Genomic DNA, 23,212 nt, shown 5'->3' on the forward strand with positions numbered 1-23,212 from the left:
GTTCCCTCGCCCCCAATTGCTTCCTTCATATTGTGTGGGTAATGCAATCTTAGCTATTGCCTGCGTTTTGTCACAGGTATGTGCTTGTTCAGTTCACTTCAAAGTTTTGGAGGAGCATAAATCGGGCAGTTGCTTGGAAGGCTTTATGGCCTGAATTATGCCTGCAGAAAGGCATCTCAGGCCATCTAGCAGGTTGTCCCGCCATTTTGGTAATTCAGAGATTAATGTAGGGCAGAGAAGTGGCTTGATCAATTCTAATAGTAAAGCTTAGGTCAGTGTAGGTTCTCAGTGGTTGTAATAAACATGTTTTCCTCCTAGAAGTATAGGATTCTCCTTTAAAATGTTTTGGCATGAATGGAAGGTTCTTGGAAGAGTGAATCTGCATTTTCCAGTATAACTGTAGTTGGGAGTTTATAGGAAATAAAATTAGTGAAATCATTTAAATATTGAAGAGTATGAATTCTATTTTTTCTCAAATACATTGAGATAATAACTATGCTTTTAAATCAAAGTGATTAAGTCGTCTTGTGATGTCTCTTTTGGACCCGAGATGGCTGCAGGAAAGTCTGAATGAACTATGGTCACTTGTAAACCAAGAAAACCAGTTTCTGCACTCTAGAAATGAAAACAACCCAGAAGAACAACTGCTTTACTGCACATTTTAATCGTTGTGATTTGTGAGAGAATTCTGTATGGCACCTTTAGAGACAAGAAGGTCAAGCACAGCTGATTTCTCACAGCTAACAGGTATTCAGCTACTTAACAGTGTGTTGCACTGAACTCCAGGAAAAGCCTGGCTACAAACCAAAATGTTCTGCTGGCAGCATTTGGAATAAGAACAAGCCAGTGACAGCAATGAGTTGGTCCCCAGAGAGCAACACAACATTGTGCCCTTCCCACTGAAGAATGGCACATCGGGAGAGAGGGAGGCAGTAGCTGAGATGCACAATTCACCAGTGGGTCATTATACAAGCTCATGCCTAAAGCACAAGAGGACCAGACATCAGTGCAAAAGCAACATGCAGGAAGAGGCGGCTTTGCTTGGCCATTTGGCTCACTCCACAGGCCTTTAAATCTTAAGCCGCTTCCATTCCAGTGCCACTTTGCGACTGTTCTGCACCGCTAGACAAAGCCCCTTCACATTTCATTGCTTCACTCACAAAGTGTAGCCATGTGCTTGTCTGGACATCTCGAGAGGGAACAGGACAGTGCCACCATCAAGAGCATGAATTTTTCTATGGGATTCATATCCAGTGGCAGCTAGACAGTCTCAATATTCTCATACACTCTCACACATGGGGCCTGGAAAGTAGGCATTTTTTTAAAAAGAGCAGACGCCAACGACGTGAATTCTACAGTAAGATGGCAGGACACTACTTGTGGAGAAGCACAAGTGACAGCACCAATGAGTGCTTCCTCAGTCTTCTTTTAAGCCACAAGTATTGCAACCACATTATCATTCACTCAAATAAGCAAAAAAGAAACAAGTGTGTGCTGGCAGTGGCTCAGAGAGACAATTGCTGTTCTACAAACTCCAAGCTGCCAGCAGGAGAAGCAGGTGCCTCCCAGCACCTGCCTAGGCTGAGCAAGCCAATGTACCATATAGCTTGAGAGACGGGGCTGTAGCTGCACAAGAGAGAGATGACCTGGGGGCAGCAGGACGGCCCTCATTCCCACATGATCAGCAAGGGGGACACATGTCCCCTGCCAGTCTTTCCTGGGGGGGAAAGGAAAAAGGAAACCATACTGTCAGCTGCATATCTGAACGGGCAGGGGCACCTGCATGTGCAAGCAAGCACACACCCTGCCTTCCCACCACCAACTTGCCGAGCTGGTTGAAGACACTAGCTGCCTCTGCGTTCCTTCATGGCATCAGGAGAGCATCAAAGGCTCAGAGGAGCACGAGCCCTCTTGGTTCTCCTCAATACTGATATTTCTCCTGAAAGAAACACAGCTGAGAACTTCCAACATCCTTAAGGCTTCAAAGAGTTTTAATATGGTCAGGATCAGTCGTGCGGTTCGAGGCAGTTCTGCCCCACTTTCCTCTTCGGGGCCAAAGCCTGCCCCCCACCCCCACTTTAGGTAGAGTGCAAAGGGATGACAAACTTGCAGCCGAAAGGCGAGTGGTAGTTTATCCCCACCTCCTGGAAGACTTTCTGTGGAATGCCGATGTCACACAGGTACACGCGCCCAGCCCTCTCACCTAGGGGCAGTGGCAGCCCCAGGGACAGAGACCACTTGGCGTCGATCCCTTGCTCCATGTCATTCACCGGGGGGTCCAGGCTGAGGACGGGGGCTCTGTTTTGGTTGGCCCAGTCTACAGCAGCCTTGTACCAAGGCTGGTCCCTCAGGAAGGCATTTTCATGGCAATCCAAGCAGTTTATCACCAAGTCAACTGGTGAGTCTGGAAGATCTGGGGGCAGGAGGAACAAGAGAGCACTTTATGTTTGTCAAGTAGAAACCTATAAAGGACTTTAGGAAAGCCTCCCTAAGACTCTTCTGGCAGGCTGCCCAGCCATCAGCAGAGCCCTGCAGGATGCTTCTAGGAGGCTCACAGAAGACGACATGCAGGCAATGCTCTTCTCCTGCTTTAAAGCAACTGGGCTCCAAAGGCAAGCTACCTATGAACAGGAATGTCCCTTATAGACAGCAGGACTAACACCCACCCATATACCTGTCCTCTACAACTTTTTCAAAGCTCCTTTTGAATGAAGTCTAAAATAGGCATGTATTTCAAAGCCCCAGGGTTTGGTTAGCAGCTCATGCAACTGACCCAACTCGCCTCTTTCCAACTAAAGTGTTCCCTACAAGTCCAGTGGGTATAAAAATAGCTTAGCTCCTTGCCAGTAGATGGCGCTGCTGCATTAGAGGTTGCCTCCACAGCCCCACAAAGATCACATTAGAACCTACTCCCTGTCCAGCTCCATCACTTGACCCCCCAGGGCCTATGCAAAGCCAGGATGCGGTGGCAAAAGTGCACCACTTCAGTCTGCAGGGAGGGGAGATGGCAGTACTAGATTCTTCTGCTAACAGAAAAGCAACTGCTGTTTCCTTTCTGGGAAGCTGTGTGCTTGTGCTAAGCAGCCATGATTTAGCTTGGCAGGACACATGGACTGGGCCAATGCACACTTTTTCTTTCTTTATTCAGCTGACTTGAGGCTTTGGCAATATAGCAAATAATTGTTATTTCTATATATTTAGAAAAACTATCCATGGCTGTACCCGGCTCACCTTTGACACTGGACACCTGTTGGCCTTGGGTCTTGCTGAAAAGTGTCAGCTCGTTCGTGATCGATTCCAGCATCTTGACAAAGTTGGGAAGGAAGAGAATGACATGCACATCATGATTGGAAAGATGACGGCCACAACTGATTCCCTGGGCCCCCTTCACGTGAGGGCCACACAGCAAGGCAACCGTGGGTCGCTGGTGAATGTTTTTTGGATTCAACCTGAAAGTTAGATGTACAAAGGGTCTCAAACATCAAAAGCAGTTTCCCTGAACAAAAACTTGCCTTCTTAATGGGAGAGGAGATACTTTCAAAATATTTAAGATACGTGCAACCAAGGCTCAGAAGTTAAGATATACAAGAGTTACAATAACTCTTGAATCACTCCATAATTTCCCAAACAATTCTCTCTTTATTCAGAAAGAAACACCACTGAATTCAAATGCAGCTATCTTCCAACTAAGCATGCAAAGGTTTGCAGTGTCACAAGGGCATGTGTTAGCAAAACACAGCATTGCTGATTAGGGAGCTAGGTTTTAAAATAATGAAACTGCTTAGTGGTTTTTAAAATACTGGAACAACAATGTTTTCTTGATGATCAAGAGAGATAGAAATCTAATGTTTAAATCTCACAATCCCTGTGTAACTTCCAGTTTTCTCTTCTGCTTTGCAATCAGCCAGGCTGTATCACTGCCAAACAAATTCCTGGGTCAGGTCGCTCTGAGGTAATCTTGCATGGAGGGACTGGAACAACTGCTCTCCAGAGGAAGTAGACCAAGTGTCAGTTCTTAGGGACAAAGCCCTAACTTGGCCAGTTTCTTTCAGAACCAAGTGCCCAGCACAGAATGACAAAGGTGTAAGGACCCCAAGGACACTCTCTGTAAGTTCAAGCCCTTGTAGAAATTCATCCACAAAGCCATGAGCTGAGCTAACAAGGCAGATGACTCTGGATCATAGCTGTCAGATTTCCCCCCTTTTTTAAGGGAAATTCCCTTATTCCGAATAGGATTCCTCGCAAGAAAAGGGAAAAGTACAGCTACAGGTGCCTCACAAAGGAAGCCATGTCAGGCACTACAAGGAATTACACCCTGAACACAGTTACAGGTAGGTAGCCGTGTTGGTCTGCCATAGTAAAAAAAAAAAATAAATTTTAAATTCCTTCCAGTAGCACCTTAGAGGCCAACTAAGTTTGTTCTTGGTATGAGCTTTTGTGTGCATGCACACAAAAGCTCATACCAAGAACAAACTTAGTTGGTCTCTAAGGTGCTACTGGAAGGAATATTATTATTATTATTATTATTATTATTATTATTATTATTATTATTTTGTTTTGATCCTGAACACAGTTCCTGTGTCTGATTGGCAGGGAAGCAAGCACAGCTCAAAGCCAAGACCCAGGCTTCCAATCTGCAATAATGACCATATGGGTAGACTGGCTTGCAGCATGACAGGTCATGTCATTTAGCGTTCTGTGATTTTCACAGGAAGTACGCAAAATCCAATGAGGCTTGCTACTTTCTAGGAAAGGTGTTTTACCTGTTGGGCCCTCCGAGCAGACTCAGGGCCATCTGGCTGGCACATACCCCCGTCATTTCCAGTCTCCGTTCAAGGGTGAGCCCATATTTCTCTGCCACCGAAAGAAGTTTTTTGTGAAGCTCATAGGAGATACTTGGAACGACCAGCCCAGAGTCTGAAATGCAGAAGGGAGGGAGCCATTTGTTAGGAGATGCTTGGCAAAAACAGCATTGCTCTTCAGGTCCAGAGCCTGAGCCTGAGCCAGCACTCACACGCTCAGTTTCTGCATTAAGAACTGGACCGTTCTAAACATGGTCACGCAACTGCCCAGAGGCTTTGGGGCAAACAGACACAACCAACAGCTGTATAACTCACATAAATTTCAGTTAACCTGTCAGCGATCCCATTTCTATACACCAGCATGGAAACAAGTCTACAGGAGAAAGGTTTGCATCGTAAGTGTGCATGTCACGTCTTGGGATTATAGGATACCAAAGGCTAGTGCAGCAAACTGGGGAAGACAGAAAGAACACCATCTAGGGTAACATCTAGTAACATTCAAAATGCAAAGATTCTGGTGAGATCACACACACACCCCTTGAAGTGTGCCTAGAATTGTCCTTTTAAAAAAATGCTGACGAAACCTTCAAGATCCAAAATTCTATAGAAATGAAATGAAGCATGATATGCTTTACGGTGACCTGTGCTCATCAGTCCTTTGTAACTTCATGCAGATGTAAACGGAAGCTTCTGAAGTACGAAGAAGCTGCTTTATATAAAGCCCAGCTATTGACCCTGTTCAAGCTGGCAGGTCTCAGGCAGTGAACCATCCTCAGGGCAGGATGCATGAGCTGCAAGGAATAAACCTTTGCTCTGCCACTGAGTGGCGATCCTTCCCTGCCATATATCCAAACCTATCTAAGCCCACTATCTACTCTAGAAAGCTATCCGTGTTCCAAGGGCTCTGGGTCTGAAGGCACCAGAGGCCACCACCTCACTGGAACAAAGCATGTCTAGGTCTGATCAAGTGCCTGAACTGGGGATCTGATCAGGCACTTGATCAGGCGCCACAGGCACACTGACTTGGGTTCAATGATGGAAAAAAGGCAGGATGTAATAGAGTGCAATACAATAAAGCAAATATAATATAGCCCTCTACCACTAACGCTAGAACTTGTGGGCATTCAATGAAGCCGAGTGTTGGAAGGTTCAGAAGGGATACAAGAAAGTCATCCTGCATGCACCGCACAGTTAAAATGATGGAACTTGCTCCCACAGGAGGCAGAGATGGCTTAAAAAATTTAGACAAGCTCATAAGGCTATCAATGGCTACTAGCCATGTCAGCCATGCTCAGCCTCCAGTTTGTTGCAGCAATGCTTCTGAATACTAGTGGCTGGAAACCATGAGGGGAGGGGAGGCCCTTCACTCGAATCCTGCTTGCAGGTTTCCCACAGGCAACTGTTCAGCCACTGTGAGAAGAGGATGCTGGACTAGAAGGTCCATTGGCCTGATCCAGTAGGCTCTTATGTTCTTACCACCAAGATATGGCTCTCCATAAGGATGTGTTTTGTTGTGCTTTCCTCTAGCTCTTCTCACCATAAAGATTCAGTATAGCTGTGCTTAGCGCAACAGATATTTAGCAATGACACACGCATGCACATGTTTTTAGAAACACCCACCTGGAAGTACAATCAGGAGTCCCAAATCTATGTAGGCAGGAGTGTGTTTTCTCATAGCCATGGGGATGACCCTAGTTATTATAGGAAAAGAGTACTGCTGCATCTAGCTCAGAGCTGTCTGCTCTGACAGGCAGTGGCCACACGGCACACATCCTACTGCATTCTACTGAAATCAGTGGAACATTCTTCCAAGCAAGGATGGTTAGGTCATCATAGCAACACAGAATCCTTAAATGAGGCTGTATCAGTCTTGCGAGAAAAGCGGCTAGTCACTGAAAAACAGGGTTCCCTCCAGGTGCTCTCGGACTGCAAATCCCACCATCCCTTACCAATGTTCAAGTTGGCTGGGGCTGATGGGATTGGCAGTCCACCCATGGTGGCTACACCTGCTCTACATAAACAAAGAGGAGGGCCAACTGAAGTTGAAATGTCAAGGTTTTGGTTTGTTTTTTTTAACAGCCCCTGTGACCGACATGGGAGAGGCAAACTGCTTTACACAACTTGACCTTGCATGTTAAGAACCAATTAAGATAATTGTGTTGCCTTAATCAGTTTTATTGCATGCAGCACCCATGTTAATGCTATAGTGTTATTTAAACCAGCTTGAGGGTGGTCCATAGTCTGGAGACAAAACCCAGAACATTCAAAGTCAATCTAGTTTCACAGCATTCACCAGCCTCCTTCCTTTTCAAACAAGGTTCAGCAGTAGTGTTTTGCTTGTAAGCAAAGACTCTCATAGCAATAGCCTAAAGGACAGCTATATCTTGGGGGTGGGCAACATATTCCCAGGTTTGAACTCACACTACCTGATCTGCGATGCACAGAGGTGATTTTCAAGTTTTGCAACACCGTTTTCTAACCAGGCCTTTCATCTTCTGTGTCTTGTACCATGTGGAATATTCCTTCCTTCCTAGTAATAGTAATCAACCTGCCCCCCCTGGCCCAGTTACTTTGCAACAAAGCTGATAAAGATGCTGCGTTCTGAACATTTCAGAAACGTTGATGGCATATAAGTATTTTTAGAAATAAAACAATGAGCAGCCCTGCCCTGCTTGATCTGAACACCACATCTAGACCAGTGTTGTTTCCTCCAGTGGTCAGCCAGATGTCTCCAGGAAGCCCCACAAGCAAAGCAAGAATGCAACAGCTCTGCCCAGCAACTGGCATTCAGTGCTGCCTCCAGTTTCATGGCCCCATCACAGCCAGTAGCTGCTCAGATCTATCCTAAATTTTGCCCAATTCCCTTTCAAAGCTTTCTACAAGTTAAGTAGCCATCGCATCTTGTGGTAGCAAGTTCCAGGAAGGCTGAATGTAGGCATGAAAACAGATAAATGCTTTCATTAAGATTTCTGAATTTTCAGGAGAGAGTTTCAAATAGTTCTAAGAAATCTGCAGACCAGTTCTATGCACTATTGGATCAACTTATTTCAAGTAAACATCCACATGATTCAGTTGTTCAAAACTGCCTGGTGCAACGAAACCTGAAGCAATATATCCCCTTGTCCCCTAAGGGCTTGCAAACCAAAGCCAAAGGTGTGGGGGAATAAAAGGAAGTAGAGAGCAAGGAGTGAAGAAAAATACCAAGCCAGTCAAGATCCACTGTAATTTCTGCATACTGGGCTCCTTATCAAGTGCCTCTGACCTCTCTGTGATTGTGGGAGCCATCAGATAACATTCTGTTCAGATGTTCAATTTTTAAAAACACAAACGAACGGGGATTATAGAAGTACCATCACACTGAGATGTTCTCCTGAGCAAGATGTGCTGAAATAAATAGGAGCTGCATAAGGGGACTGTTCTGTGTGTAGAACTTCTTTGCAGGATTGTGCACATTTAAAGGATGCATTTTGTTTTTGCTGGGTGGGCACCACAACTTGCAAGAGAAGAGGACCCGCATGGGTGTCACCACGTGCCCACTCTGCTAGTGTCTGTTTGCCTTTGGGAACTCTCCATGCTCAGCACTCCTCCATTCAAGGGGATGTTGTTTGAAGTGGAGGGAGAGATAAGGTGGGAGATTACACAGCATTGTTGCATGCAATCCCAGCAAAGCAAGAGCTCTGTTACACTTTGCCCTAATTGATCTTTGGCAGGAGCGTGCAAGTACCAAGAGGACTTCCCTTCTCCTCACTCACGCAAGGGACAACTTGTCAGACCGGCTTATCAAAACCAGACCAGACCGTGCTAAATAAACTCAGGGTGGAAGGCAATCTAAGAAGTAGCGTGTTACTCTGGAAAACAACAATAGTGCCGCAAATGAGGGCTGGACCAAAGCCAGACTCAAATTACACTTGTGCTAGAAGGTGGATTGTATTATTCCATAATTAAGGCAATAAAAGCAGATCATCTTAGGCCTGAATGTATTTCACTGTTGTAAATGAAAAAGCAGATAGAGCTCACATAGCCTGGTGTAGAACACTGGAAGGGACACTGCCCACTCCTTCCTTGTTCTGCTCCTTCCCTGCCTCCCACCCTCATGGCTGCTCATTTCCTTTTCCTCTTGTGAAGTGCTGTGCTGTTTGGGGTTTACCTTGTCCCCATCGCTGCCACCGAATAGTTACAAGCAACAGTAACAAAGCAGAAGCATCATTCTTCCTTTGTAAGAAACACTTCCTCGCACGGCTCAGCCTGGACATGGAGGTTCAGCTCCAAGGGTCTTTTGGCGGTTCCCTCACTGCAAGAAGTGAGGTTAAAGGGAACCAAGCAGAGGGCCTTGTCAGTAGTGGCGCCCGCCCTGTGGAACATCCTCCCATCAGATGTCAAGGAAATAAACAATTATCTGACTTTTAGAAGACATCTGAAGGCAACCATGTTCAGGGAGGTTTTTAATGTTTGATGTTTTATTGTGCTTTGGATATTCTGTTGGGAGCTGTCCAGAGCTGCTGGGGAAACCCAGCCAGATGACTGGGGTATAAATAATAAAATTATTATTACTATTATAACTGGCTGCAATAATCCTTCCAGCAGCTTGCAAAGGAGGTCAGTGTCACCATTGTCACCAGTGTCACCAAGGTTCAGGGTTTGGGGATGCATCTGGGTCCAGCACTAACAGCCAGTATGGCGTAGCAATTAGAGCACCCTGCCCTCCCACTGCATACCTGGTTCCCTCCAGAAGTTGCTGGAGTACATTTTCCATCCCTTCTGACCACTGGCCATGCTGGCTGGGGTGATGGGAGTTGGAGTCCAACAACATCTGGAAAGTGTGAGCTAAAGCTGCCAGGCTAGGGCCAGGGAGACCTGGATTCAAACCCCGCTCAGAGAGGATGGCAAAAACAGCTGAATCCAATCCAAATATGAGCAGCAACTATGGCAGTAAAGCTGCAATGAATGCAAGTATTTTAAGGACAGAAGCCCAGAAAAGGAAAAGCTAGGGCAGCACAGTGGCTAAAGACATGGCCAGTCCTTCAAGTCTCACCTCAGCCATGAAAGTAAAGGCATGGCCTGATCCAAACCCACTATCCCTCTTCATCAGCCAATGCCCCTTCAGCCCCTGCAATGTGGGGTGCTACTGGCCTGCTCTGCAGAGCTGCTGTAAGGATGACGTGAATATATGTGAAGCCCTGAAAGTTCTATATTAAAGCCAAACACTCATAAACAGTCACATCTTTGCATGCTTACCTACCTATGTGGGAGACGGAGTGTTTTTGATCCAATCCATGAAAGAAAAAGGGCCGTGCAGCACAGAGCAAGTGGCCCAGCACAGATAAAAACCAGAACAGCCACATTTGTATTAAACAGACATTCCCTTTCAAATCATCCCTCAAAGAAGCCGCTGCGTTCAATTTTAAAAAGCCAGCATACCAGTGCAGAATTCTTTGCTTGCCTGGGGCACAGTGATTCTGCGATACACGATAGGCTCAGATTCCAAGATATTCTCATCATGGCGATAGCGTGCAGATCTCTCGTTCGGAGTGCCTCTTGAGCGAGTCCCACTCTTCCTCTCGTAAGTGTCAATCTCCTCAAACACAGCTGCCTTGTCAAAGAGGGCCAGGTTCCCTTCAAAATCAAAATCTGTATCTGGGATTTCTTCAATGTCGTCCCCAAAACACTCGTCGTCTTTGTTCTTCATCTGCCCATTCTTCACACCACTCTTCTTTGGAGTCACCTGGTTTGGATGGCGGCTACTGGAGGACCCTGAAGTAAAGGACAAGGCAAGTCAAGGATTAGTCAACAAGGAAAGCAGATGTTTATGAAGACAAAGAACACAAACCGTCGACTGCACAAGATGGATTATGTTTGAAATTTCCCAGGCACCAGGTGCCTTTTGCTACTGGCGTGGGTCCAATTGTAACCACGTGGAGATTTCTGAGCACCAGGTTGGCAACTGACATCTCCAACAAGCCAGCTGATTCATGTGCAGCAAAAGATGCGTGTATTTTTCTTCTGTACTCCCACAAGAATTAACTGGCTCGCATGGCAGCAAACTTTGCTTCTGTGCTACTGCACAAGCTGCAATCCTAGGCACACTTTCTTGAGGGTAAGAAAGCTCATCTGGACATGGAGAGGGATTACTTCCAAGCAAACATGCCTAGGAGGAAAGAGGGCAAAGCGTGTCTGTCCTTGGGCCTACATTGCCGAGCTTGCTCAGCCTTGCACACGCATCTCTCATGAGGCAGTTTCTTGGCGCCTCAAAACAGCCACGCTAGGCCACCCTGAGAAGCGCTTCTCTGTTGCAGGGCCAGGCTGGGCTCTGGCAATTGACCAGGGCAGCAGTGACACATTCTTTCGAGGTGCACTGGAGGAAAGACGCCTCTGCCACGGGTTTGGTTCAGCTTCCCCAGGTCCACTTAATTGTAGTGTGAGGGTGACCCCACCCACTTTTCATGTGGGTGCCACCTGCATCCCCCTACCCTTCTTCCTTCAGGAAGAGCTGCCCCTTCCCATTTTTTTCTATCATGATCAAAACCAGCACTGCATGATGAGGCCTGGGCTAGAGTCTTGTTAACCTTTTGACAATTCAGTCCTCTATCATCACATCAAGGAAAGTAAGAGCAGGGCTGAGGGCAGAGATATCTGACTGTTCTGCAACCTTTCCAAAGGACACCCAAATGGAATTCAGACAACATTTTAAAAACCTCTGCCTTACACCATTTCCATTTCCATTTCCACTGTGTGTGTTTCTCCTTGCATACAGGGACATGCAAATTGTTGTAAGAGCAAACTACAGTCAGGCAATGTAGTTGGCATCACAAAATCATAGAATTGTAGCGTTGGAAGGGACCCTGAGGGTGATCTAGTCAAACCTCCTGGGGATCTGGTGACTTCTGTTTCAGTGTATCTGAAGAAGTGTGCATGCACACGAAAGCTCATACCAAGAACAAACTCAGTTGGTCTCTAAGGTGCTACTGGAAAGAATTTTTGATTTTGTTTTGACTCCTGGGGACAGTAACCTTGGTTTAGGGTGCTGTTTGACACCTAGCTTATACTGGTATATCCGAGTTTCTAACACTGCATGAGACTGTCTATCTGACTGTCTATTCTTGTTTCTTTCAGAACATAGTTCACTCTGCCTCAGTGACTCAATCACTATCAATGAAAAACTGTCGATCTTGCCCAGTTGCTCTGTATTGTCTTGCTCTCCCAGTGGCTCTCTGGGAGTCACTGCCAGAGACATTTAGAGCACATGGATGGCACACAGCTAAACCAAGAAGCCCACTGCCACTCTTTCTAGCACCAACTTTCAGTATGGGAAAAGAGCAGGGGATTGTCCCTAACTTCACATGGGGGAATGGCACAGGGAAAGATCCTAGCAAACTCAAGTTTTGGTTTGGCTACCAAGGCCAACCAAAAGTTATGGACATCTAGGAAACGTTTTGAAACTTATTTTCCAGGAAGACCTTGCCCGGTCTCTCCAACCCCTAAATTTCCACCCTTACCTCATCCAACAGCATGAGTTCAGAAAAGCAAAGCACAGTCACCTATGGAGGCACCTGATAGAAAGAGGTCAGCTCAATCATGCAGCCCCCCTGTTTACGTGAATTCAATATGTGTGTGACTATTTATATGTGCAGGAATAGGCAAACTCGGCCCTCCAGATGTTTTGGGACTACAACTCCCATTATCTCTGACCGCTGGTCGTGTTAGCTAAGGATGATGGGGGTTGTAGTCCCAAAACATCTGGAGGGCCGAGTTTGCCTATGCCTGCATACCTACATCGCACTGAACCCAGAAGTGACTCAGAAACATAAAGACGTCACTGAAACGTCACTAAAAGAGCAGGGTGGGATGTTTGCAGGCTTTTTCAATGGGTTTCAATTACCCGGTAATTATACATGATTTCACCGACGCATGCGGTGCCTCGGAACGTAACGCCTGTGTAAATGGGGGCTGCCTGTATACTCTGCTGCTGCCACCTCCAAACTGAGTGTTTAGATATTTCCAGACTCATCTGCAAACAAACTGTGTTCTACTTCACAGCTCCGCCACCCCCTCAAAAAAGGACATAAAAACACCCACAGTGGCTAATTCCAAAGGGTAAGGGTGGACAGCCTGCCAGGAGTCTAAATGCTGACAGAACAAAACAAGCCACAAAAGCAGAAAAAAACAATAGTCAGAATACTCTCTCTGGGCTCCCATGAGACATTCTGAATGAAGGCCAAGCTCCAGCTCCACCAGAGTTAAATACACAGGGATTGTGGAGGACAGCCATGTAATCCACCCTCCTGACAGCCAGCTCTGAAAACTTGCTGACAGTTGCAACCAAAAGTGGCATCACTTGCATAACTTGGCCACCATAAATATGTCACGTTACGTCCCTGAAGGACCAGTCAAGCTCTGAAAGGGCTTATATTTTTGACACAGGTGGACAGGGATGGTGGTTGCATGAAGCTTTTGAGTCTACATGAGGAAAAGCAATTCAAGTGAGTAATCTAACAAAGAGGATGCATGCTCTTTTCACAACTGGAAGCTATGCCATAAAACCAAGAAATCCACTGTGAGTAGTTCTTCCAATTAACTGCCCTACCAACACTATTATATCCAGTGGCCAGATAAAGGAATGGCTGTTCTGAGCAAGCACTTACAACCTTTCTACACCACTCAGGACTTCAAGAGGTGTGTAATGTGGTGTTCCAACCGAGGCTGTGTTACGTTACTCCAAGTGTAGCTTGCAAGTGCTCATCAGGCCTGCCAGTAAGAGTGGGTAAAGCTGTGCCTCTTCCGCACAGCACAATGCAATCAGCCAAAATGCTGGGACAACAAGAGACCTCTAAGCCAAGCTAAACACAGTCAAAACAGTAGATGGGCTGATAAGCAGACTTCACAGGGGCTTGCCTTCAGTGGGCCATTTGCATTTCCTCTATGGACTTGCTTACCTCTAGGACAATTGGTTGTAATATCAGATGTTGCACAGCTGAGAATTCAGTTTGGCCACCTGCCAGCAGCCAAGGAGTCCCTCCCTTGGAAAAGGTAAACAAGGGCTCCCAGACAGATTCAGTCATTACAGCCAACAAGCCAAGCACATGAAGCCTCTGACAAGCCTGCAAAACCCTTTCCAAGGCTGCCCTGCCAACCCCAGTTTGAAGCAGGCAGTACCAGCCCTGCACGCATCTCATTGTTGTGTAACCCCAGTGCTATTATTTATTGATTCCTTTTGCGCCAGCATTATAAACAGGTAACTTTGCCCCTGCCTTCAGCATGCACGCTACAGGGCATCTACAGGTCAACAGCTGCTCACTCAATGCAGGGCACCACCTCCAACAATAATAACACTCAGCCACACTGCACCATCACTTTCCTTGTGTTTTCACAGCCAGCATCTTCTAGTCTATTTAACCTCATGCCCAAGATCCTAGCCTAGAACGAGGATACACAGTGCAGGTACAGGTGGCAAATAAAACAGTTGAACCAGTCTTTGGATATTTGCATAGCGTGTGCTCTCCCCAACCTGTTAAATGTTTTTCTCACTTGGAAGCTAGGCAACCCTGACTGGGCAATATAGTCGGGAAACTAGACAGGATCCATCCATCCAACAATGACTGATTCGGAAATAAGAAACACTGCTTATTTTCACCACAGGACCAAAGAGAAGTGAATAAGCATAAGAAGCTGTCATAGATTAGCCGGGTCACTGTTCCACCTAGCGCAGCATCCGCTGTTCTAACTGGCAACAGCTTTATGGGGTCTTAAGATAGCTGTCTATAACCAAAGATCCTTTTATCTAAAGATGCCAAGGAATAAATCTGTCTACTCTTTGCAGTTAAGGCACACATTCTCCCTGTGAATTATGTCCCTTCCTGCATTGTCCTAACTGACCCGCAACTGTCCTCAGAGCAAACTAATTTACAAGGTTACGGCTTAGGCTTAATGTTTGCACCATCTCAAAGCAGTCATGTTACAGCCCCCACATGAATAAACACATTTCTTTGGTGCTCAATATGAGAGTCATTCCTGAGTTATCTTTGATCAAAAGGTTTTTTTTACCACAAGTGGTTAAGTTGCAGCAATGGCAGAACAAAGGGAAATTGTCAGTGCAGCATTTGCACTCCCACTCACCAGGTAATCTTGCTAAACTAAACTTAATGTTAAGTTAAACTTTCCTTACTGGTTTGGCTGACAGTAACTATGGATGGGAGGTTTTTAGAGAACATATAAAGGGATCCAGATTTTCTTCCCTTCAAACTCAGTTTTATAGAACTTACTAGGAAACTAGAGTAAGTAAGTGATTCAAATCAGAAAGACTGGGACAAGCAAGTTTAAACTAAAGAAGCGAGATCTGGTTTCCACAGCTTGGTGCAATTGCAGAGGTAGGTACAGACACACATTGGTAGTTGTAATTTGCAGTGGCTGGCTGCAGTTAAGGACCATTCAAGCATTCACTAGAAGTAAGATTCCAGTTAAGGGGAAGAGCAGTTCCAAAGTGAAAGATTAACAAAAAGACAGTTACTAAAGTACTGAAAGCCATTGCTCTGAAGGCATTATGGTCACCTATTACATGGCCGTTTACAGGAGCATGAAACATGAATAGATGGTACCTGGCATTTCTCACTTAAGCCACTGTAGACCAAACACTCCTGCAAGCAGGAATACTATGAGTATGACTATTTGCCCACAAGGCAAATGCTAATGAGCCTTTATGGTCAAGCTGATGACATCATAAAAGCCTCATCAAGTATGTCTGGACGAGTCCTAGGACATCTGCAAAGAAAACAGGCCTAGCTTCACAAATGGCAATTCACTACAGCCAGAATGGGCAAACCTATCAAAGAACCGCCTTCTCTTATTCCATCTGTTAAATCCTTCTCTCTGCGCTTGAAATGGGGGGGTATGTTGGGGGTGGGGCATGACACAAAAGAGAATGACAGACTTTATGTATTAAATGAGTCTTGGTACAGCTGCTCAGTCACCTTTGAAAGACAGGTGGGCAGACTGGCCGCTGGAGTGCACTAGCAAAGGGAAGGCTCCCTTTTCTTATCTGAGGGCTGCAATCCCAAGTCTTCTCCTGATGGAAGGGTAGACAAAAAAGAGGGTCTGATGGGCATGAGCATGATGAGGTCCTGTTTCCTTGCTAACATGCCCAGCCTCAGGACAGCTGCACACATCTTTGGAATCTGGCAGGTAAGTCAAAACATGTCTTGCCAGCAAGAGGCTCCCTTCCCTTGCTGGCGTGCTCTATTATATCAAACTCATGCCAATCCAGGAAGGGGAAATGGGAGCACAAGAGTTACCACTGATTTTGGAAGCTGTCAGTACACTACTCTGAATGGAAGCTCTCTAACCCCCCCCCCCAAACGTTGGCTGGTAAAAGTAGATTACCCATAAGCCAATGCTAAAGCCCACTTTTTGAGCATTTGCATATATTTTTATACTGTTTAAAATTTAGTATCTGCCCTTCAGAAGGCCCCCAGGAAGGTTACAGCAACACATTTTAAATGTGCTTGGGGGGTGTCATTGTTTTGTTGCTTCTGGTTTAAATATCTGTACTTTTATCTTCCATTTTTATCTTGTGAATCGCCCTAAGATCTTTTGATGAAGGGCTGTATATATATCTAACAAATAAAATAAAATAAAATAACAATTTAAGATTCAGAATTAAAAACAGTTTAAGCAACAAAGCTTCATACCCTCTCATTTCTAAATGTACTTCCAGCTTACAGGCCCCAGCTCAGCTCCCAGATAGGGAAATGGGTACAAGAATGGCAGTAACAATGCATGCTCAGGACAAAGAGAAAGAGGAGTATCATGTGCCCAATGTACTCACATGAGTTGTGCCTCCGGCGAAAGCCTTTGGATTGGTTCAAGGACTCCATGTGCCGGTCCATATAGCTCTTGGAGCATTGCTGCTGCTGGGGAGAAATGGCAACCTCCTGGTTTTTAGCGTCTGTTCGCCTGGGGATATTCTGTGGGGCACTACTAGAAGCACCAGGTTTCTTCAGCAATTTGCCAGGGCCATTCTGGCTGGTACCCACTGGACATCCAATGCCGGGAATACAAAGGTCAGTGTGTTGAAAATCTCCACATTGCCCATTATCACCAGGGCCTGGAATCTCCAGGATCTTCAGTTCAGTAATGTCACCTGCCCTAAACGAAAGGAAGAGGCCCAAACAAGGTGTGATTTTGCAATAGTGCTTACCTCTACATCAGGCATAGGGAAGCTGTGGTCCCCCAGATACCAGGATACTCAAACTCCCATCATTCCTGACCTACGGCCATGTTAACCAACAGTGATGGGAGATAAGGGTCCAACAACATATTGGACAGCTTCTCCAGCCCTGATCTATTGCACCACAAAACCAGCTAGCTGACAAGTTTAGCAGGTGTAAAAATGTGTTAGAACCTATGCCAGTAACAACAGATACTTCAGTTTCACAAGAGGCAATAACCACAAAAAACCAAGAACCATCAAATTTTCAGGAATTGGCATATACTAAGCAGATATGAGCAAAGAGCCAGTTTTTCAAATTAATCACATCATGAAACATAAGCAGGCTTCATCAAGCCATCAGTTATATTATGAATGCTGAAAAATTATTAGCAGTTTTTAATGCACATCAATACATCATACAGTCAATACCCCCCTGGTAGAACTACTCTAATATTTGGGGACAAGGAGGAATGGAAGGAGAAAGAGTATACAAGAGCCCTGCTAGCCAAAGGCCCATCCAGCCCAGCACCCATTTCCCACAGAGATGAACAGGATGCTCATTAGAAGCTCAGAAACAAGATGTGAAGGCAATTAACTGAGCTGGCTGTTTCCACCCAGCAACTGGCATTCAGTGGGATATTGCCTATCATCATAGAAGTTTCATAGCTGAAATTTTAGACACATTCATTAGATTTGAAGTAAAAATGAAACTTTCCCTCCACATTAGGAAGAAATCCAAGTGGGTGGAGGAAAATAATGAAAAGTATATCAACTTCTTCCATTTCAGTCTAAAATCCAGCTTTCAGACTATCACACTGGTATATTCAGCTCGGTATTATTGATGGTGGATCATTGCAAGGGCTGTGTGAATTTTGTGCTGGCACTCAGCGCAGGTACTTGGTACTGGGAAACCAATTCATCATTCACAGTATATTAGCTTTCTTTTTTTCTTTTCTCTAATATTACTAAGTTTGCAGTCCTTAGGAGTGCAAAGACAGGGGTAAAAAAAAATCAAGATGCAGGCAATGCAGACATAACTGTCTAAACGCTAAGCAAGTTGTAGCATTCTAATGACAATAGTTTAGAAACCTTGCCACAGAATTTTGCTTCTTGGTACAAAAATTTCATTTCACTACAGAACACTTGTTACTGTGGCCTTTTGTAAATTTAACATGTATTAGATACCCTTTGCTGCTTTCTTGAAGCTCCAATTTTTGGGCAGAAAAGCAGCCCCTAATGAAGGGGTCATTTAATCCTGGTTTTTCAACCAGAACAGTATTGCATATCATTTGTTTCTGTTACCTTATAAGCAAATATACAAATACAAATTCTGTTCTGGGCCCATTGTTGTTCAATATCTTTATAAATAACTTAGATGAAGGAAGGAGGAGGATGCTCAACCAATTTGCAGATGACACCAAACTGGAAGGGGTTGCTGATGCCGGAGAAGACAGGATCCGGATTCAATAAGAGCTTAAAAGATGGAAGAACTGGGCCCAAACTAACAAAATGAATTTCAATAGGGACAAATGTCAGTCTCTACACTTAAGCAGGAAGAACCCGCTGCACAAATATAAGATAGGGGGACACTTGGCTTGCTGGTAGTACATGTGAAAAACATCTAGGGGTCTTAATAGATCAGAAGCTAAACATGAGTCAACAGTGTGATACTGTGCTCCATGGTTGGGTTTCTGACCTACATGTGTGTGCACCTGCCAGGCTCCAGGTCTCTCTCCCTTTCATTTTCTTCCTGTGACAGCTGGATTGCAATGCGGAGAATATGAAAGGCAGACAGGCAGACAGAAAAGACAGGCAGAAAAGACAGCAAGGCAGAGGTATTGCAGATACAGTGGAGAACTGCACCATGGCAGCGATGAGCCTGGTCTGGTCTGGAGGTTGAGAACACCTCAGCTCCTGGTTTATGTACTAATTTGGCATCATCAGCCAGAATCCTGGCTGTGGTTGTGAACAACGTATCAGCAGTGCCCCCGTCCCAGCTCATGGCAGTTTTTCATGGTTGGTCTCGAACACTCAAACACTTAAATGGTCAGAGTCTAGAAAAAGCAAACAGATGGGCCATTTACCTGAAGGTGACCTCTGGTACCAAACATTTAACACCATTATGGAAAGGCCGCTTTAAGGAGATGGTCTGGCTGACCTGATCCACAGCAGACACTCTTCCCTGATAGACTCCCAGGCTCTCTCCACAGTTGATTGAGACAATGCTTCCAAGCCAATCTGCAGCCATATTTTCCCTGATCACTGCAAAATTAAAGTGAAAAAGATGGGATAAAGTTTGCTGTTGTAGTCTGATTTTCTTTCTTGCATCATAACACAGACCACCACTCCAAGGCTTGGCTTTCACTCCCTTGTACTTTCTCAATACAGTAGATGCTTGGGTTGCGAACGTGATCCGTGCGAGAGGCGCATCCGTAACCCACAGCATTCATAACCTGCAGCACCACGTCTGCGCATGCACAGGTTGTGATTCGCCGCTTCTGCACATGCACAAGCGCCGGAACCTGGAAGTAACCCGTTCCGGTACTTCCAGGTTTGGCGCGTTCATATCCCGCAGCGAGCGCAACCCGAGGTATGACTTACTTTAGAACATTAAATATCATTACAATGAATATATGTAAATTGAGCAACCAGAATGGATAGAATAGCAACTAATCAAGTTAAAAGTAAAAGTTAAAATTTTTTTTTTTCTCCTTCACATTTTATTCAGTTCTTCAGGCATCTTATGTGATCTATGCTGGTTTCCAATTAGTTTCCAGACTCTGGTGACTGACTATCTGTAAACCTGTAAGTGGTTTGGGGTCAGGTTATTAGCAGGATCATCTTTTCCCACTCGAGTTTGCTGGCCATTAATGATCAGAGGCCTTGCTCATTGTCCTGTTACCTTCAGTAGTGTGGCTGGCTGAGACAGAGGACAAGGGTTTTTCAGTTGCAGAGGCCAGGCTGCAGAAGGCTTGTGGCTGAAAACTCAAGGGGCTCCTTTTTTTAGCCTTCAGGGCCAAATGGTCAAGTCATTCCAGCTCTGAAACACTTTTAAGCCCTGTATCGGGAATTGTTTTATGTCTGATGTTTTACAATTTTTTACGTGCTGTAAGCTGCCCAGAGTGGCTGGAGAAACCCAGCCAGATGGGCGGAATATAAATAATAAAATTACTATTATTATTATTAAGCTGTTTTAACATCATACCCTGCTATCAATAATTACTATTATTATGAATCCTTTGACCTGAATGAACCTAAGAGCCTTAATGAATCAGTCCAAAGGCCTGTCTCGTCCAGTATTATGTGTTTACAGTGGCCAACTAGATGACCTGAGCACAAGGGCACCTTCCCCTCCCAGTTTCTATAAGAACATAAGAAGAGTCCTGCTGGATCAGGCGGGGGGGGGGGGGCGCATCTAATTCAGCAACCTGTTCTCAGAGTGGCCAACCTGATCCTTCTTGTGGGAAACCCACAAGCCACATTAATGCACAAGAGCCCACACCCCAACTGGTATTCAGAAGCATTACTGCCTCTGAACGTGCAGACAGAGCAGAGCCACTGTGGCTATAGCCCTCTCCCCCAGGAGCAGCCAAAGGAACAACCACTTTTTGTTTCAATGTTTAGCTCCTTGGGGCAGAGCTCCATAGCAGCAGGAGCTTACCTGTAGGCTTCGCCTACATCACTCTCCCTCTGAAACACCATGAACATGGTCAAAAACAACAACAAAAACCAGCTAACCCTTTGCTCGTTTTGTAAGCTCCTCAGGGCAGGGAACTCCCTTACTCCGCTTTCTCCCTCCCGCCTCCCTAACTCCACGGCGCCCACGTTAGATTGAGGGCAAACAAGGAAATGAAAGAATGACAGGATGAATCCCTCCAGGGGCTATGGGGGGGGGGAGGGAAGTGACGTCACCTACTCCATTTAACCCCCTGCGCTGGTTTCGAGGGGCCGCGCCGCTCGCGTAGGGGGGAGGGGAAGGCGGCCCCTCCCCTTCACGCGCCCCCTGTCAGTTTGCTCCCGAAGGGCCCCGGCGCTCTTCTCCCCCCACCCGCAGAGCCAGAGCGACGCCCCCCCCCCCGGCCTCCCTCCCTCGGCCTTTCCCGGCAACGAGGCGAGAGGCGAGAAGGTAGGGAGGCCGCTCGGCGGGTCGGTCGACAACTCACTCACTCGCTTCTGCCCCCTCAGAGCTTCTTCTTCACACCGGAAGCGCCAGGCGTCCCGACGTCACTTCCGTCCGCTGCTGCTGCACTTCTGAGGCAGCATCCGTGGAGAGTGCGCCTGCGCCCCTGAGCACGCGGAGCTTTTAAATCAGACATGCGCAGAGCGTGTGGAGGGGGAGCATCTGCTCCGCTCCGGCGGCGGCCCAGCTCCCGTCCGTTCATTTCTCCCTCCCCCACCGAGGAGCCCTCGCTGCGAGGCAGGCTAGGCTGAGCGAGGCGGCGACTGGCTCAGAGGGCGCCGCCGCGTGAGCCTCGTCCAGCGCGGGATCCGAACCCCGGGCTCCCGGGTCGCCGCCGGGCGCTCTAACCGCGGCGCCACGCTCCCTGCGAGCGCAGGAGGCGGGATGCCTTCGCTTCGTCGCGTGAAAGTTGTCGCGCGACAGAGGCGGAATTAGAAATCCACCCGGACAATTCTAAGTAAAATGCCAGCGTTGTACACCGAGGTAATTATAATCTGTTTTAGGTATTTTTTAACTTTTGTATGTCTTCAAGTAGGGTTGTGACTTTTTCTTGATTTTACTGTTTTGTAAACTGCTTTGAGGCTTTTTACACTCAAGCAGTGTATGAATATTATGGAATAATTAATTAGTTAAAAGCTGCTTCGTGTAAACATAACTCATATTAATGCAGATGATAATGATCTTAAAGTGGCCTAAACTCTGAAAAAGCAGAGTTTTACTTGGGCTGGATTCTAAGTCCATTCAGCCTGGTCTTGCGTCCTGGCTACCTGGCAGAAGTTCTACCTGCAGAAATGATGGTGTAACTCGAAACACTATTTTAAAAGCTTGTTTTCCTCTGCCAGACTTTGGCAGTAGCCCCGCTGCTGAACGGAATTTGGATCTGGTGTAATTTTTTGCCAGCCTTTTTTACACCAGCTTCTTGTGTATAGGATCGTTCCCTTAAGATTACCGTCATGTTTAAAAGGACTGCTCACCAGATGAGGCATGCCTTCAATCTATATTGAGGGTTTTGTGCCATTGATCCCTGAATTTCAATGTTGAGCAAAACATTCACTTATGGATTACATGTCTTCTATCAGTGTTTTTTTATATATTGGGATGTTTGTAAAACAGTTTTAGTCTGATAAACTGGAAGATTTCTTGGTGTGAGATATACATTTAATAAAATATTTTTGAGAGTTTTCTAGTTGCTTTTTAATTCCTTTAAAATTACTTAAGCAGATTTTCATTTAAACTGATCAAGCAAAGATAACCGCAAGCCTGAAATTCTTGTAGAAAGCTCTTTTTATTTATACATCATCAATATACACAGCACTGTACATATAGTCCCTGCCTAGAGTTTGGCAGCAACGCATAGATAGTCCTCATCCCCCCACCAAAGGGAAGTCAGGCAGATCAGGCTACTGTTTTCACATCAAAAGTTCCTGCAGAGGAAAAGGGATTTCAAGGAAGACAAAGAGATGTAGAGATGTTCTGGGACCAAGTCCCCTTTCTGCCCCTTACGTCTCTATAGAGAGCCCCATAAACAGAATTCCTGTATATACAGTCATCACATTTAATTTCTTTACTATTGAGTTTCCCAGTGCACAGCATCATCATACTTAACTATATGAGAATGATTCATGAAGCACAACTTGCATTTAGTAAACACAAGTGAGACCCACAACAAAATGTAGCAGTTCAAAGTACTCCAGTTGTTTTCAAGGATATTCTCTTTGTTTCTCCTTCCCAGTTTTTCAACATACTGTACTGTCAAAGTTCTGCAACTACTGATCAGACACTGTTCTCGTTTGTCTGTCTTTGGATTCATTGGGGGTTTTCCTAAAGTTTGTGTTATTTCTGCAAACTCTTGATCCCAAACCCAAGCTTGCTCATTCTCCTCTTAGGCATGCCTGGTGCCATATTGCTATGTGTGAGGCTGGCTGAGTTTGCTATTATTATATATAAGTGTGATTATCTGGTTACAATGTTCTGTTAGTAGTAAAGGTTTATAAAAGTGCGAGTCCACTGCCCCTTTTAACAAGGCCTTCA

The 23,212-nt window shown here is 45.7% G+C and overlaps 1 protein-coding gene across 5 annotated transcripts; it reads right to left on the reverse strand.

Moving 5' to 3' along the window:
* Nucleotides 1-1,970: 1,970 nt before the first annotated feature.
* Nucleotides 1,971-21,266, reverse strand: EDC3 (enhancer of mRNA decapping 3). Of its 5 annotated transcripts, none has more exons than XM_033159514.1 (7): nucleotides 21,169-21,266; nucleotides 19,086-19,263; nucleotides 16,618-16,937; nucleotides 10,221-10,553; nucleotides 4,764-4,917; nucleotides 3,232-3,449; nucleotides 1,971-2,413 (listed from the first exon to the last, which is right to left on the reverse strand). In XM_033159514.1, coding segments are annotated over exons 1-7 (1,539 nt in total). In that variant the 5' UTR covers nucleotides 21,170-21,266; the 3' UTR covers nucleotides 1,971-2,078. The 5 variants fall into 5 exon arrangements, with proteins under 5 accessions (XP_033015405.1, XP_033015408.1, XP_033015407.1 ...); XM_033159517.1 differs by having other exon boundaries at nucleotides 21,165-21,260; XM_033159516.1 differs by having other exon boundaries at nucleotides 21,161-21,257.
* Nucleotides 21,267-23,212: the final 1,946 nt, after the last annotated feature.

This window comes from Lacerta agilis, chromosome 9 (genome assembly GCF_009819535.1).
Source record: "Lacerta agilis isolate rLacAgi1 chromosome 9, rLacAgi1.pri, whole genome shotgun sequence".
In the NCBI taxonomy this organism is placed as follows: Eukaryota; Metazoa; Chordata; class Lepidosauria; order Squamata; family Lacertidae; genus Lacerta; species Lacerta agilis.